Raw genomic sequence first — 16,506 nt, forward strand, 5'->3', positions numbered from 1 at the left:
ATCTCCCTTTCTTAGCACGCCCCCATTACCACCGATGCCCCCAAATAGCACCACCCCACCCCAGACGCAGAACAAGGTCAAGTCCTGTGAGTTCTGTGGTAAGACCTTCAAGTTTCAGAGCAACTTGGTGGTGCATCGGCGCAGCCATACCGGAGAAAAACCTTACAAGTGCCAGCTCTGTGACCACGCCTGCTCTCAGGCAAGCAAGCTGAAGCGCCACATGAAGACCCACATGCACAAGGCTGGATCCCTTACTGGCCGCTCAGATGATGGGCTGTCTACCACAAGCTCCCCAGAACCAGGCACTAGTGATGTCACAGGTGAGGGCATGAAGAATCGTGATGGTGACTTTCAGGGGGAAGGCAATGAAGAGGAAGAAGAGGAAGAAGAAGAAGAGGAACTTGAGAATGAGAGTCGACCAGAATCCAACTTCAGCATGGAATCTGAGTTCTACAGGAACAGGGAGAATGGTTCTAAACTACCATCAGAGGAGAAGTCATCCCTCGTTCTTGAGAAGATGGTGGAAAGTGGGGGGCTCAACTCGATACAGCAGTACAATAATTTGATAGTTGACAATCGTAAAAGGATGCCCTTCTCCAAGAGGGTTTTAGATGGGCAGCGGGACATTGGAGATGAAGACTCAGTAGCTGGGGAAATGGATCACCACCGGCAGGAAGAGCGGACAACCATTAATGGCCGAAACTGTGGCTCTAGTGACTCTTTCTCAGGCCTGTTCCCCCGTAAACCAACCCCCATTACCAGCCCCAGCCTGTCCAACTCTTCAAATAAGAGGATCAAGATTGAGAAGGACCTGGACATTCCCCCACCACCCCACATCCCCTCTGAAAACGTCTACTCCCAGTGGTTGGTAGGTTACGCTGCCTCACGCCACTTCATCAAAGACCCTTTCCTAGGTTTCACCGACTCCAGACAATCTCCCTTTGCCACCTCCTCTGAGCACTCGTCAGAGAATGGCAGCCTGCGGTTCTCGACACCCCCAGGCGATCTGCTGGATGGTGGCCTCTCAGGCCGCAGCGGCACCGCCAGTGGTGGCAGTACACCTCATCTCGGTGGAGGTCCAGGTCGACCTAGCTCCAAGGACAGCAGGAGGTGTGACACCTGTGAATACTGCGGCAAGGTGTTCAAGAACTGTAGCAACCTGACGGTGCACCGGCGCAGTCACACTGGTGAAAGGCCCTACAAGTGCGAGCTGTGCAACTATGCCTGTGCCCAGAGCTCCAAGCTCACGCGCCACATGAAGACACATGGCCAGCTTGGTAAGGAGGTCTACCGCTGTGACATTTGCCAAATGCCCTTCAGCGTGTACAGCACTCTGGAAAAACACATGAAAAAGTGGCATGGAGAACATTTAATGACCAATGAGGTCAAAATTGAACAAGCAGAGAGAACCTAAAGCAGGTTCCCTATCTCCAAACTCTGCGCCACACTTTGACTTAAAAATTAAACAAAATGGGGGAGCTGGATACTCTTTTTCTGAAATATAAATTTTTGGTTAATTTTGTGTTTTTGCCTAAGAAACTGCCAACTGAGAAAAAAAAGTGTAAACAGAAATCTTAACACCAATTGAAGCTGTCTAAACTGCCTCATTTGGTGTTCCTTTTCAAACAATCAGTCCCTTGAGTTATAACATATGTGGAGCCTTTAACTGTGCAATAATTTCTGTATTTATTAGATTTTGTATTTTGGCATGTGCAGGTACATTTTATTTAGGCTTTTTCTTTAAATTTGTTTTGCTTTGAATTTGTGTTACTTTGTTTCGAAGTAACCCACATGATATCCTGAGAGTTTTTTCAGAAGACAAAAGTTAATTTAAGTAAAACATTCTGGCCGCTACATGTAGGAAATTGTATATTAAGCTAAACGTGTGATTTTTTTTAAAAAAGTGAGGCTGAATTCAACCTTCAATTTGAACGTGGCGTTAACTGAGAATGCTAGAATTAGTTTATTTTGTGTGATGATGATGATACGCGGACAACAATCCTTTGGCATTGTAGCATGAACTGACTCTAAAATATGTCAATTTAATTCGAAATGTAGCACTGAGTGTCATATTTGACAGTAAATGTAAAATCAAAGAGGGTTCCTCCTGAGAACAACATAACCAGCCAGAAGAAACAGATTCTAGATAAGGCAGCTGCTGACTGGTACATAGTACCAAACCCTGACAACATTATAACCACAATCCGTCATATCTTCTGCTTTCCAAACACCTCCCACTCACCACCATCTAACCTACATTAATACATCCATGTATTATATTTTGCATGAAGCCATATCATCTAGGCTATATTATTTATTAGGATTAAACTGAGCATGAAGCCATGCATAATACATAGAGAGACATGGAAGAACGAGACATGAGAGCGAGCACAGGGACATCTCAGGGTGAGCTATACTACTTTTCTGTATTTATTCAATAACTATGTTCCAGGGGCATTTCTATTTCATCATATTTTGAAATCATTAGGGACAGTTATGTCCTCATGCTTCCCTTTGCCCCACCCTTACTGCCCAATGTTCAAGCTTCATCCTCATTTCAAAGGAAAGTCACAGCTTCTTATTATGAATATGAATATGTTAGGAGAGGGTTAAATGTATGTGCATACATGGCAGATGCCCCACTTTTGACTAGATTACTGCAGAAAATGTATGTCTCACATTTTATCATCCCAATTTATACATAAAAAGAATCAACATCCCTATGCATTTTTATGCTAAAATATATTGCAATTTGTTGAAAGGACATTAGTAGTAAATTTCGACTTGTATTGTTATAGTGATTCTATAATTGTATAATCCGATTAATGAAGTATATTAATAAGAATCCTTCAAAATTTCACCGTTACACTTTTGTGTAGAGAATGAGAAATGTGTGTGCTCAAAATAGTTGGACTAATATTAAGACAGGCAGCACCAGCTCGCTCCATGCTCTTTTTGTAATTTTGAATATCATAACCCCAATTTTCTTTCATAGTGGCACTTTTGAATCCAATCTAATTTAATGTGGACAATAAACAATTTCAGGGCTCTCAACAACAGACCCGCACTTTACGATTTTTCGTCCGACACACACAGAAGGCTGGACAGAAAAGCTACTAAAGGTTCTAGAGCTCGGGATCTCCTGACACTGAAGTGCCCAGGGTTGTAAGGCCTGGCTTTCCCAATGCTGGCACTATAAAAAAATAATAATCTTAAAAATAATGATAATAATAATGATTAATCCGGGACAGTTTTGTACTGCCATTCAGTTTGACATGAGTGTGCCTTGAATAACAATCTTCCTTTTTATTGTCGCAGACAAATGCAACAGATTTATGATGCATCAAGGAGAAAAAAACTAAAATTTGAATTTGGTTCATGTGTAATTTGACATTTCAATTATTTAAATTAACACAAATGAAACAATGCTGAATTTAGGTTTAGGAGTGCCCAGCACAATACTGATGTGTCTGTGTGTGTATATATATATGTATGTATGCATATGTACATATAAAGACACAAACATTTATATATATAGATATATATCAAATTCCTCTCTGATAATAACAAGTTTGTCCCTCCACAGAAAACTCCAGGAATGAACAAAAGCCACACAAAAAGTCAAGGAAGACCTGGATAGAAATCAGGAACTGCAGAAACTAAGAAAAAGACTTAGTGCACTCTGTCTAAAAATACGTTTACAGTATTGAAACAAGTACAAGGGTAAAATAATATTTGTGTGTATGTGTGTTTTGAAAAAGAAATATTTTTTTTCTCCAGGTTTGCTTCTAAAGTTTCTCTGAATGCCATACTGGCGATGTGTGTGTACTGTTTTTCTTTTGTTCTCTTTTTAAGTTTGGTGACGGGGTTTTAGTATATATATAAATATATATGAATATATATTACATTTTTCTTGTTTACTGTAAAAGTATACCAGTATTTGTAATATTGGAGAATGCCTGGGCATTTTACAAAATAGAAAAAAGATTGTTCCTTTTTTACTTTTTATTTTGCAGTCCAATTTAAATTGTGGGTCTCTTAAACTGTTTTTGTCACTGTAACTGTAAAAGTCTTAAGTTTTAGTAACTTTTATTCTGCCTTGGGTGTAATGAAAAAATAATAAATGAATTAAAAAATGACTGAGCACACTTGGATTTGGTGGGGGAGTTTTGGGTGGGCGGGTGGGTTTTGCTCCATTTACAGAGGATGGAGGTGTCCTCTCAGAAACGACGGAGCTCCGGCTCTGCTCTTCAGGAAAACCCTGACTTGTATCTTTTTTCTTCTTCTGGAATGGATTATCCATCATGGATGGTTTGAAATACATGTGTAGGCACTTGCTGTCTTTCCTGAGGAGCTTGTCTTTTTTTTGTTTTTCTACTTGTAGGCTACGTGCATCCTTTGTGAATAGGGGACTCTGAGTACTTTGGGACGTCTTGCTCTTATACTGGGTGTAAGGGGGAGGGTGACTTCATTCCAGTGACAAGATACGACTTACAGGCTGCCACAATCTATTTTTTCCTCTCATTGGGCAGGACAAACAGAACCTGATGCATTTGTACTGTTGTAATGAATCACATTGTACAGAGGGGGGTTTAAAACAGTTGTCCGAGGGCCTTCAAGTGACAAAAACACGAGGCCATGTTTTGTTTACATTGGTTGTACATAGTTTTCTATGACTACACTGTTTTCATTTGTTTGACTTGCTTTTTTCTTCTGTTTGTGATTTCTAACTGGCACTGGCAGTGAACTCCTGTGTTAGGGGGTGGGTGTGCGTGTGTGTGTGTGCGTGTGTGTGTGTGTGTGTGTGTGTGTGTGTGTGTGTGTGTCGGGCGGGAGGGGAGTAATTCTTCTGTTTGACCTTTGTGACCTCCATGTCAGTTTTCAGGCTCACGCCTCCCCCCGTTGATATTTCTCGGCATGAGAACAGAGCACAAATACAAGCTGTTACAATTCTCCACCCTCTGCTTGTTGGTCTCATTTTTTGTTCTTGGAGCTGATCTCACACAATCACAACATACGTCTGAAATACTTTCCATGCGCTAAGGTTTTATTATTCACAAACACATTTACCGCTGCTGAACGTGAACTTACAGAACCCACCATCATATGAACATCAGCCGCTCACAGTGGTGCTGAGGAGCTGAAGAAAAGGCCTGGTGATTAGATAAAACCTTCAAAGCTCCTGACTCTCCCGTCAGCACCACCTCTTCATACAAAGCCGAAACTACAGTAAAAGACATTTCATATTTTTCTCATGACTGCTTTCGTGTTTCCTGTTTTACCGGCTCTAATCTATTCCACGTCCCAGGTGGCGGCTTTCTTAAGATGTATCTGATGGTTTGGACCAGTGCAAAGTTCAACACATCATTTACTGTTAATCTGTTATTGTGCACTCACACATAAGCGTTGCTTTAGCACTTTTCAGTGGACATGCTTGTTACTTGGTGTCACAGCTAGAACCACCAATCACAGTTAAGACAACAACATGGCTGCCTCTTGAAAAAAGCTAAAAGAGCATTGTCTATAATGGTAAATAAATCATTCCCCATGCGCCACAATAATCAGTCTGTAGACAGATCATGTGTTTGATTGGCTGGTGCCTGACCCGCCGCTCAAAGAGTTTAGCTTTTACATCTTCTACCACCACGCAACACAAATAAAACTCGGGCGTGGTCATGTGAGTGCTCAGTCAATAACTACACACCGCAAGATGCTTGTTCACAGATGTTAGAGGTATATTTGAATTACTTTAGCGCATCTGCTATTAAACCTTCAAGGAAAACATTTTCTGACCTGAACTTTTATCAGATCATGGACAGTAAACTTATATATACTTATACACTGGGTTCTGTTTTCCTGAGGTAAAAACACCGATGCAAACACAAGTGAGCACAACAAGGCACGACCGGGTTAATTATCCCTGTCCGTACCATCCCACCTCTCACGTGACGTTTCACATACAGTGAGCACATGGTGTAAACAGGAAGCAGATTGTCAAAGTCTGCAGTTGGTTGCTTGGTTACATGACATACTACGAAGCAGGAGCAGCAATAGTGAAAAGCAAGAGCGGGGATTTCTTTTCTTGGACCAACAAACAGGTGGAACTGATACTGACATTAAGTGTTAGCAACGCGCAGCATTCACCGCTGGTAGTGGAGTTTGACAGATAGGAACCAAATGTATGTGACTGCATCATTGTTTTCCAAATGTCCCCTTTTCTGTCCATCTATTCTTACAACAGAGTTTTGAAAATAAAAATGGGGCCTGCAGCGTTTCCAAACGTCTCTGCTTTAGGTCATCAAAACACCGGAGGAGTGTGGATGGCATTTGTAAATGTAGCAACAATGATACGTTTGAAAACTCAAAGTAGCGTTGTGGTTGTGGCCTGAGGTAGCAGGAACCAGTGTACTATATTAAACTAGATTATATTATATTAGATTAGAGCCAGTGTGCACTACTGCATAGCAGAGCAGCATGGACACCTTCCACAGATGACGAATGGTAAATGGGCCGCATTTCTATAGCACCTTTCTTTTTACCTATCGAACACCCAGCAGCAGGCTGTGGCTCAGGTGGTAGCCACTAGTCCACTAACCCAAACGTCGGCGGTTCGATCCCAGTTTCCCATAGTCCGCATGTGTCGTTGGGCAAGACACTTAACCCTTGCTTTTAAATTGAAAACATTCTGGCTGCTCTTCTGGCAGTATATGGATATGAATGAATGTCTATGAATGTGACGCAGTAAACAGCAGCGCTGTATGAAGTGGTTAATAAGAGTAGAAAAGTGCTATATAAATATATTCCATTTACCGTTTACAAGACAAGACACCTGAAACCATGGTAACTGTACACAAATATGCTGAAAACATATAGAGACAAAACAAGATTAAAACTTACAAAACGTGTCAACAGACCTAAAAACGATGGCCCTATGAGTTCAACTTACTGCAAAATAAGAAGGCACATACAAACACAACCAAAGAGAGACACAGTGGAAATGTTTTCAGGGGACAGAAGAGTGGTGGTTTATTTATCTAAAGCTGACCAACAGCTGACCTCAAAACCTCAAAAGTCACAAAGCATGTAACTACTTGTGCATCCCCTGGAAACACACCCAAAATGGGTTCAGGCCACAAAAGTCTAAGCAGGGTTTCGTCTTCATCGAAGAAAGCCGCCCCCTCTGGAGAGGAAGAAGGGTGAGTTATTCCTGCCTTTGCTTTCTGCAGGAGGTTGTAAAGCCTTCTGTTGGGAAGGGGAGCACCGGGCTGGAGGACTTCATGGTGAGGTGGCAGAGACAAGATGTGATCCTTACTGAACACTGAAGAAAGCTCATGGTAGACTTCCAGAGCAGTGGAGAGATCTGGTGGCTCTGCCAGAGGCTGCGGCTCAGGGTCGGCTGGGGCTCCGGGGGAGCTCGTGCTCCATCAGATGATTTGACCTGCCGTCCATCCAGTGTGTAGATCTTGTGCCACAGGCCAGGTGATTCAAAGTACCAGAGGGGTTCCAGGGTAATTGATTGTATGGACTTTGATTTTTAATCTAGGTAATAACTAGGTGATGCCTTGGGCTAACAGCTGCCCGTTAAGGGCTTTGGCCAGGGAAGGGGTGTCAAGGAGCTCAGCTCCGTTAAGCTTTTCATCAGCTATTGAATCAGGGAGTGCAGACAGAAGTAATGACTGGTATGGCAACAGCAGTACGTTTTCCCCATTACTGGTAAGCAGCTCCTTCACGGGCCTGTCTGGCTGCAGCGAGGATGTTAAACCAGCTCCACCTGAGTGCATGGGCTCGGGCTTGAGGGTGTTTGGGGAGTTTCGGAGGTGTCGGAGTCCCCAGTTTGACGGCCTTTTCCCGGCAGTGCTCAGGGAGACCCTTTTCAAATCTGATGGCCAGAGAGACACACTGGTCCAGGGTTTTTGGTTCAGCTCAGTTTGTCTGTTGTTTCTGCATTTAAAGACTTTACCCTGCGGTACTTCTTTGTTCCAACAACTCACTGCAGCCACGGTCCTAAAAACAATATTGACCTGGTTGTAGTTGTAGGGAGTAGCGGCAAAGACTGAGGCTGAGGCGAGACAGGACAAGGCAGGGGAAAGGGCAATGAAGTACAGGGCCGAATGAGTCCTGAGAGCTGGGGGCAATGGAGGCAGAACAGGAGAGCACCAGAATCAGCAGTCTGGAAATTAGAATTGGCAACAAGTTTCAACATGAAACGGGATTCAAGTGTCTGGCGTCGACAATCTAGCCTCACAGTGGCTGGAGGTTTCCTGGATGACCAATCATGCTCAAAGAAACAGAGTGGGACATCCGATAGCAACTGTTTTAACCTGGGTACATTGCAACTAGAGGACAAGATGCAACAGAATTGTGTGGATTTTGTTTTTGTTGCAATGTATGAATAAAACCCAATTTATAAACACCAATAATATACAGTCAATAATGCCAGTCTATTAAGGACAGATGACAATGACATACCTGAAAACTACTGACCAACATTTCTTATTTGTTAAGAAACATTCAGTTTCAGTTGGAGCAATCTTAAAGACAGAGCTGCATGAAGAAATCTCTCTTTATGGATTATTCATTTGTTGCTCAATAAAATAAAAAGGTAACCAGTACTGCATGAATTGTCATCCTTAAATCAAAGCATGTGACAATATTTTCTATTTAATGATAATTGCATGTGTTGTTTGGCATAATCAATAATGTTCAACGTCTTTCCAGAATGTAAAATAACACGGGGAAACCGAGAGCAGGAGGCTGACACGTTCCTGTCCGACATATTTGATTAAAGATAGTCATTGGCATTTTTCATTTATATGTATATAATTAAAGAAAGCAGAATGTGTATAGATAATAGACTTAATTTTCTCTACAAAATAAGACGTAAAATAACAGTTGGGTTAATGGTCAGCAGATAATGTGTGCTGATAGTTCATGTAAAATTAGATATTTGAATATCTGTAATCAAAAGGAGCCTCCAGTTCTGAGCAGTCTGAGGTAAGTGCAGTGAACTTCACCAGCTCACAGTTTACAGGTATTACACTAACAGGATACGTTCACGTACGTTCACTGTAAACGTTTTGCAATTCCTTTCTGAGAATGTATAGTTAAACCTTCAGTGACATTCTTACTGATTCTGCATTATTGGGTAGTTATCAGCATCACGACTTCCTGTTGCACTGCACTCATTTATAATAATAATAATAATACATTTCATTTATAGAGCACTTTTCATTGCTGAAAGCAGTGAAAACACTTAAGTTTATTCAGCTCATTTAAAGTCACTGCGAACAGAATTATCAGCCCTGGTATCTGTCTCCTCTCCTGTTTCCCGCCACGTCACAAACGTTGCGCCGCTTCAGAGGTGGCAGTGCTTCCTGTTAAAAATGTTGAACCTCGCCATCAATCTGTGGGGCTTAATATTTTTCAAAGATCGCAATGAATAAATGACGAGCTGTGACTATTAAATTTAATTCTAAAGAGATAGAAGGAGTCTCTGGTCAGCTGTCATGTGCTATATAGTTCTCTGTGACGTTGAATGGCAGCAGTAACGAAATACTCAAATCCATGTTGATAGCAGCACTGTTTCTGAGAAAGTGATTCTTTATCGTCATCGTAAAAGAAAAAGCACACATGGAGATGAATTGGCTTCCTGAAATGAGGTCACTAACTCGCTCATCACCTGCTTCCCATTTCAGATTTTTGATTTAATTTCATCTCTCCATTTTCACAGCGGAGGGGGGGAAAGGAAAAAGAAGAAAAAGAAAAGAAATGCAGACCCACAATTAGTCTGAGGGAGGCAGAGTACGGAGTCGGACAGACTGGGGCGAGTTGTGATTTGGCTGGAGTTTCAAGGCAAATGGGTAATTAAGGCTTTTCCCTGGTTGGCCTGCACTTTGAAGTCCCCTACAGGGGGGATTATCCCAGCCAAGTGCAAGAAAGTGAGAGCAAAGTAATGAGACCCAATCAGAGAGGGGGAGAGACTGGCAACACGAGGAGCGAAGCCCCGGCTTCACGCTCGCTTGCATCGCAGGTGAAACAACACTCTCCGAGGCCTGAGACACACACTCCAGAAATGACCTTCACATTAAAGCTGAAATAATTAGTTGATAACTCACCTGACAGCATCTATTCAAATGCATTCATTGTTTTTTGTCTTTGGACAAAGCAGACATTTGCAGACGTCCACGTCACCTCGGACTGTGTGATGTACTTTCTCTAGACCAAATAATCCAATATATCGAATACATGAAATAATCGCATCTGCAGTTTACGCCGTTTGGGATAATGTTCAGCATTATGGTATCGTAAAAACATGACCATGGGTAATTACAAACGAGTGCATATCAAATAAGAAACACACCCTGGTTTTCCTGAATCACACATGACGGGGATGTTCCCCCTCGCTGCCACCACTTCCTCATCATTAGCCCTGCAACCTGCTTTTATTTCCACCACCTTAAAAGTCTGTGTGTGTGTGTGTGTGTGTGTGTGTGTGTGTGCAGAGCGGCAGGGAGGGAGGGGGTTGGATTAAGTCAGACAGACACCTCTGGTTATTCAGAGGTATGGAATTATTTCAAGACCCTGACTGGCTGTCAGCGTTCGCTGCACCTCCTCCCCTCCTCATTAAAAAAAAAGCAACTTCAAATGACTTAAGCCGCTGGTCGTCAGCACCAAAGCCACACTGTTGACAGGTACAGTAGGGTCTTAAGCCTTCAAGATCAACGCTGCTATTCTCCCTGACAAAATCCCCCTGCAGGGCTCTTCCCCCGACTGGATGGCAGAGGAATGAAGGGGGGGCGGGGGGAGGAGGAGCGAAGGGGTCAGACGAGGAGGTGTCAGGGCGTCAGGAGGTAATGCTGGGAAAGGGAAAGAAGGGCCGGGGGGCCAGGCATTTAATTATGACAGGGGTTTCCTGACCAATCAGGGAGGAGACTTCCACATGGCCGCTAATTATGAACATTATCATTCAGCAGCCTTGTCCCGGTGCAATGGATTGGCACGCCTGCTTCATGGCTCTTCTTCAGAAAAGCGCCTATCGCCTCCTCGGTCACCGCCTCACTTCCACAGTCAATTTCCCGCCAGGCAAAGATGAATCCTCATCAGACTTGTACTCCGCTCAATTTAAACCCCCGAGTGCAGCGCCGCACGTGGACACGAGGACGGAGCGGCTCTGCCGAAATAGATGAACGCGAGGTGACCGCTTGTCGCTAAAAAGCCCCGTACATGTGGCGACTTGACACAAGGTGTCAATACCGGCCTCTGTCTCCCTTTGTATCCGCAGATTGTTCCGCCACAAAGCCTCCGACTGCTGTCTCTGAAACAAATACGTCTTCGTGACAATGATCACGGCCACTACAATTACACACATGTGGTTTGTAATGAATCAACTCCTTCACGTGTGGATGAAAACAGGGTAAATGATTTAGGAAAGCAAAATGTGATGGTGATTTCTTTTTGGAACAAAGTTCAGATTGCGACACTTTGTGAAATCGATTCCCCGTGAGTTGTTCGGAGGGAGAGGGAGGGAAGTGGAGTGTTCGCGGTGGAAGTACTGAAGGCGCCGTATAAGAGGTGCGAGCCGTCTTTTTGATATTCAGATTCGCCTGCCTACACACAGCATTATGACACATTTGGATGATCGCATTGTAGGATTAACGGGGCCTGCCTTGTCATTTCCAACAACAATGCCACGATTTAGGAATGCTATTTCTCACACGGCGCTCCGCATTAACGCCGGGCCCAAAGATTTACATAAATCTTTGTCTTAAGATGAAAGCGGAGTGGGTCTTGAGACAATGAAGTTAAGCTTTGGAAATTCGCAGAGAGAAGAGAGAGGAAGGAGAGCCGTCACCGGGCGTTGGTGGTGGAAGGGATGAGGAGACGGAAGAAAAGGGAAGGGAGGGAGGAAAGTTTGAGGATGCATCAAGCAGTAGTCATGCTGATTTGTAGAAACACTATGCCCCCCCTCCCATCCTCGCTGGCGTCCATATGGTAGAAATAATAAATAAAAGAAAAGTGAATAGAAAAGGAGGAGGCGAATTTGCATTTCTGTATCCAAGAGGAGTTGTAGTGGAGGGGGGGTAGACAAATGGAGGTGAAGGTGATGAATGCATGTGTGATTTAGTGTTGCATCGCTGAATGAAAGGCTTCTTCTTCCTCGTAGACGTGGCGCCTGTCTTACCCCCCCTCCCCTCCCCTCCCCTCCCTGCCTCCGTCCTCTAATCTCCCTGGCCTGCAGCAGTCAACGGGGAAAGTGCCCTAGATAGTTGCCCCTCCCCCCTTTCGCCTTGATTGGATTCATCCCGTCTGATTGGGAATCTGCTTACATTAAAGCCGACGGGAGGCGAGCGATAGGATCAGATGGATCTGACCACTGAAGGCCATTTTTCCCTTTCGCTTTGAAATGGAGAGGAGGTTACGGAGGGAGAGACAGATTATGGGCCAGGAGAGACAGTGAGGGAGAGGTGAAGCGTGAGTGACACTATCAGCCCCTCTATCACTCCGCTCCAGCCTTTTCTCATAGTCTTTATTTCACACACTGGCATCGAAATGAAGCCTTCAGGCAAAAGGCAAAAGGGGGTGTCAAACCAAAATGTGACGAACTGTACCACAGATTCTGTGAACCACGGATTCTGTGAACCACGCTGTCTTTCTATGATAACTGATCAGTAGTCGACACTGCAGATTCAAGGAAAGAGACCGTTCACCGTTTACTTGGGTCGCAAAAACATCGATACATATTCATCACATTGTAAATACAGAAGATCCGTCCACAAAGCCATCCCACCTCCCCCACTCCCCGCACCAAAGGGCAAAAGGTCATTCAATATGAATCCCTGCAGCACACAGACAGACACACAGTCGTGGACATTGGGTTTGATTTTTATATCAGCAAACCACACAAAAAACTCCAACAGAATCAGACTCAGTGTGTGTGTGTCTCTGTGTGTGTGTCTCTGTGTGTGTGTGTGTGTGTGTGTGTGTGTGTCTCTGTGTGTGTGTGTGACTGTGTGTATGTCTCTGTGTGTGTGTGTGTGCGTGTGAGTCTCTGTGTGTGTGTGCGTGTGTGTCTCTGTGTGTGTGTGTGTGACTGTGTGTATGTCTCTGTGTGTGTGTCTCTGTGTGTGTGTGTGTGTGTGTGTGTGTGTGTGTGTCTCTGTGTGTGTGTGTGACTGTGTGTATGTCTCTGTGTGTGTGTCTCTGTGTGTGTGTGTGTGCGTGTGTCTCTGTGTGTGTGTCTCTGTGTGTGTGTGTGTGTGCGTGTATCTCTGTGTGTGTGTCTCTGTGTGTGTGTGTGTGTGCGTGTATCTCTGTGTGTGTGTCTCTGTGTGTGTGTCTCTGTGTGTGTGTGTGTGTGTGCGTGTGTGTCTCTGTGTGTGTGTGTGTGTGTGTGTGTGTGTGTGTGTGTGTGTGTGTGTGTGTATGTGTGTGTGTCTGCGTGTGTGTGATTGGTCAAAATTAACTGCAGTTTGAGTGTGTTTGTGTGTGTGTGTGTGCGTGTGTGTCTCTGTGTGTGTGGGGGGGAGGGGTTGGCAGAACATAAAGGAAAAGAGGTGGGGGAAGAGGAGGGGAGAGAAGTGAGACAGAGCAGTTACGTAACAGTTGTATTTATAGTGATACTTACATGTGTCATAATCTTTGTGTTTATGAGTATAGCGCAGGTGTAGTGTTCCCCCATAACATGTGTTGCAGGGTTGTCAACTAGGACAAAATTAAATGTCCATCAGTTATTAATTCTTTCGGGATGAAGCAGGTAAGTTTAGAACCAGGCCTTTCCTGGAGGATGTTCATCTCTCATTATCAACTAAGTAAATAAATATACAATGTCCAAAATGACAATACATAGAAAATAATACTGACATGTAAAGATGCAATGACGTTGTAATGATAAAAATAATAGTGATTTGTTCTTCTGTGTTCCTCTGTAGCTTGAGAAATTTATAACAGTGCCCACACATACACACTCATTACATTACATTCATTTAACAGATGCTTTTGTCCAAAGCGACTCACAAAAAGTGCAAGAATCATGAGACATGAACATTTATCAAACTGGCAAAACAGTTTCAGTTTTGGAGTTTTCAGTCTGCGACAGAAGCACTGAAGGGATTCTGCTGTCCTGATGTCAATGTGGAGCTCGTTCCACCAACGAGGAACCAGGACAGACGGGATTTAGATGAGTGGTGGCTCCGCCCCTCGCAGTGGGGGAGGAGCAGAGCGGAGTGGACGGGCTGGGGTGTAAGGGTTTGACCATGTTCTGGATGTAGGAAGGGCGTGAACCATTCGCACACACACACACACACACACATCCACACATGCACACACACACAGACACACACACACAGAGACACACACACACATGCACAAACGCACACACACACACACACATGCAGACACGCACACACACACACAAACACACACACATACACACGCACACACGCACACATGCACACACACACACACACACACACACACAGAGACACACACACACACACACACATGCACACATGCACAAACGCACACACACACACACACACACACATGCAGACACGCACACACACACACAAACACATACACACGCACACGCACACAGAGACACACACACACACACACACACACACACACACCTGTCACCCTCTTTGTTTCTCTCAGATTGCTTCTTTCTGTCCTTCAGCATTATTTCTCTCTCACTCCTCCCCTGCCTCCGCTAATCTCTCCCACCCATCTCCATCCGTCCTGCCTCAGTCCCACTGCAGGAGACATCTTCTTCCCCCACCCGGGGGTAATTTGCATCAGGAGGAGGTTTGGTAGTGGGGGTGAAGGGGGGGCCTCGATCAGCAGAAGCGTCGACGGGCCAGTCAAGACTCCTCAGATAACGGAGAGCAGAGGAAGAGAGTCACCTCCTTTCCTGTTTTTGTACCGGACAGAGAATGTTGCTTGGTCCTTCCATAACCTCATTGTGTTAAATCTTCTCACCAATAGAGTCCCATGAGAATAGATTTACCTTTCATCCAGGTATAACTTACCTGAGATCACCACTTTACCTGACATCAACACCCGAGATTCATCCTAGATTCTAAATGGAGAGGCACGATGAGGCACATTCTTACTACCCCTGGTAACAGGAATATACCAGAGTGGTTCTTTATATCAGCAAACATGTGTGTGTGTGTGTGTGTGTGTGTGTGTGTGTGTGAGAGAGAGAGAGTTTATGTTGGAAAAGGATAGGTGTCGTGAAAAAAAATTATCAAACAAAATCACAGGACACGCACACACACACACCATCTTTTTTAGAAGCTTGATGTGAGAGGCGATGTCTCTCTGGATGGACTGTCCATGTGAAGAATAATACATTAAACAATGGTAAACAATCATGTAAAGCATTTCAGAATATGTTCATTTGATTGGTCTTGAGTACATATGACTTATTGCTTCACACACACACGCACGCCAGTCGTGTTTATTTGTGAACAGATAAGAAAATATGGACTGCTGTACAAAGGCCTCAGCCTTCCAGCTGGACACAGAACATGCACACACACACACACACACACACACACACACAAACACATACACAAGGAGAGAGAGAAAGCAAAAGAGAGGGAAACATAAATGTTGACATGCATCACAGGCTGCATTTGCGTGTGTGTGTGTGTGTGTGCGTGTGTGCATGTGTGCGGGTGAATATGTGCATGCATGCACATATTCACTCGTGTTTATCCTGAAAATATTATTGCATTCTTAATTAGTGTTGCAGCACGTTCGGACACAGCGCGGCAGAACGCAGTGAGACAGATTGAGCTGCGGGCGCTTCCACGTCATACATCTCCGCGTGTTAGGATCATAAAGGAGCAAGCGCGTTCACTCTCCGTCATTTCACAGCATCGTGCAGCATAAAAGACAAATTAAAGTGTTGACCTGAAGATGGTGCTAGATGAAAAGTTAGGGCATTATCACAATTATCACAATTCATTGCAATGAAGAAGTGAAAAGCACTTGTGACAGTTGTGCAGTTCAGGCTTTAATTCGCATTTATTCTGTATGTGCTGCAGAACGGTAACAGTGAACCTGCAATTTGCAACTACTTTTACTTGTTCACAGCCTCCAATTATCAACCCCCTCCCTGCTGCTTTGAGTGCATTAGCTACACAATAGAATTACTTATTACATTTCATCCTGATGGTGACATGGACGTCTGAACCAAATGTCAAGAATGGACATTTCACTGAAAACCACGCTGCCAACAACTGGTGGCACTACGTAAAGACATTCACGATTCACTGTATGGGAACATAAATGTCTTTACAACATTTCTGGTAGTTGTTGAGACAAGTAAAGGCACTAAACCAGTTTTTCTTCGGCTTTTCACATTAACTAACCTCTAGTAGCTTCGACAAGCAGGAAGAAAGCTTTCACGTTTGCAAATTATAACTCTGCACAAAAGCTTAACACACAAAAGATAATATACAACTGCAAGATGTGTAATCGTTTTTGAACATAATTTCC

The 16,506-nt window shown here is 43.9% G+C and overlaps 1 protein-coding gene across 2 annotated transcripts in view; it reads left to right on the forward strand.

Annotated features, from left to right (window-relative positions):
• Positions 1 to 4,162, forward strand: part of bcl11ba (BAF chromatin remodeling complex subunit BCL11B a) — a 35,436-nt gene extending 31,274 nt beyond the window's left edge. Inside the window, exons 3-4 of one of the 2 annotated variants that reach the window (XM_035610238.2) lie at positions 1 to 1,277; positions 3,587 to 4,162. The exon at positions 1 to 1,277 is cut by the window's left edge and continues 583 nt beyond it. In XM_035610238.2, coding sequence (XP_035466131.1) covers positions 1 to 1,277; positions 3,587 to 3,663 — 1,354 coding nt within the window. In that variant the 3' untranslated portion in view covers positions 3,664 to 4,162. Of the gene's footprint in view, positions 1,897 to 3,586 lie in introns of those variants that run through there. The other variant, XM_035610237.2, reaches the window with a different exon arrangement.
• The last annotated feature ends 12,344 nt before the right edge of the window (positions 4,163 to 16,506 follow it).

The sequence above is a fragment of the Scophthalmus maximus genome, chromosome 15 (genome assembly GCF_022379125.1).
Source record: "Scophthalmus maximus strain ysfricsl-2021 chromosome 15, ASM2237912v1, whole genome shotgun sequence".
Taxonomy (NCBI): Eukaryota; Metazoa; Chordata; class Actinopteri; order Pleuronectiformes; family Scophthalmidae; genus Scophthalmus; species Scophthalmus maximus.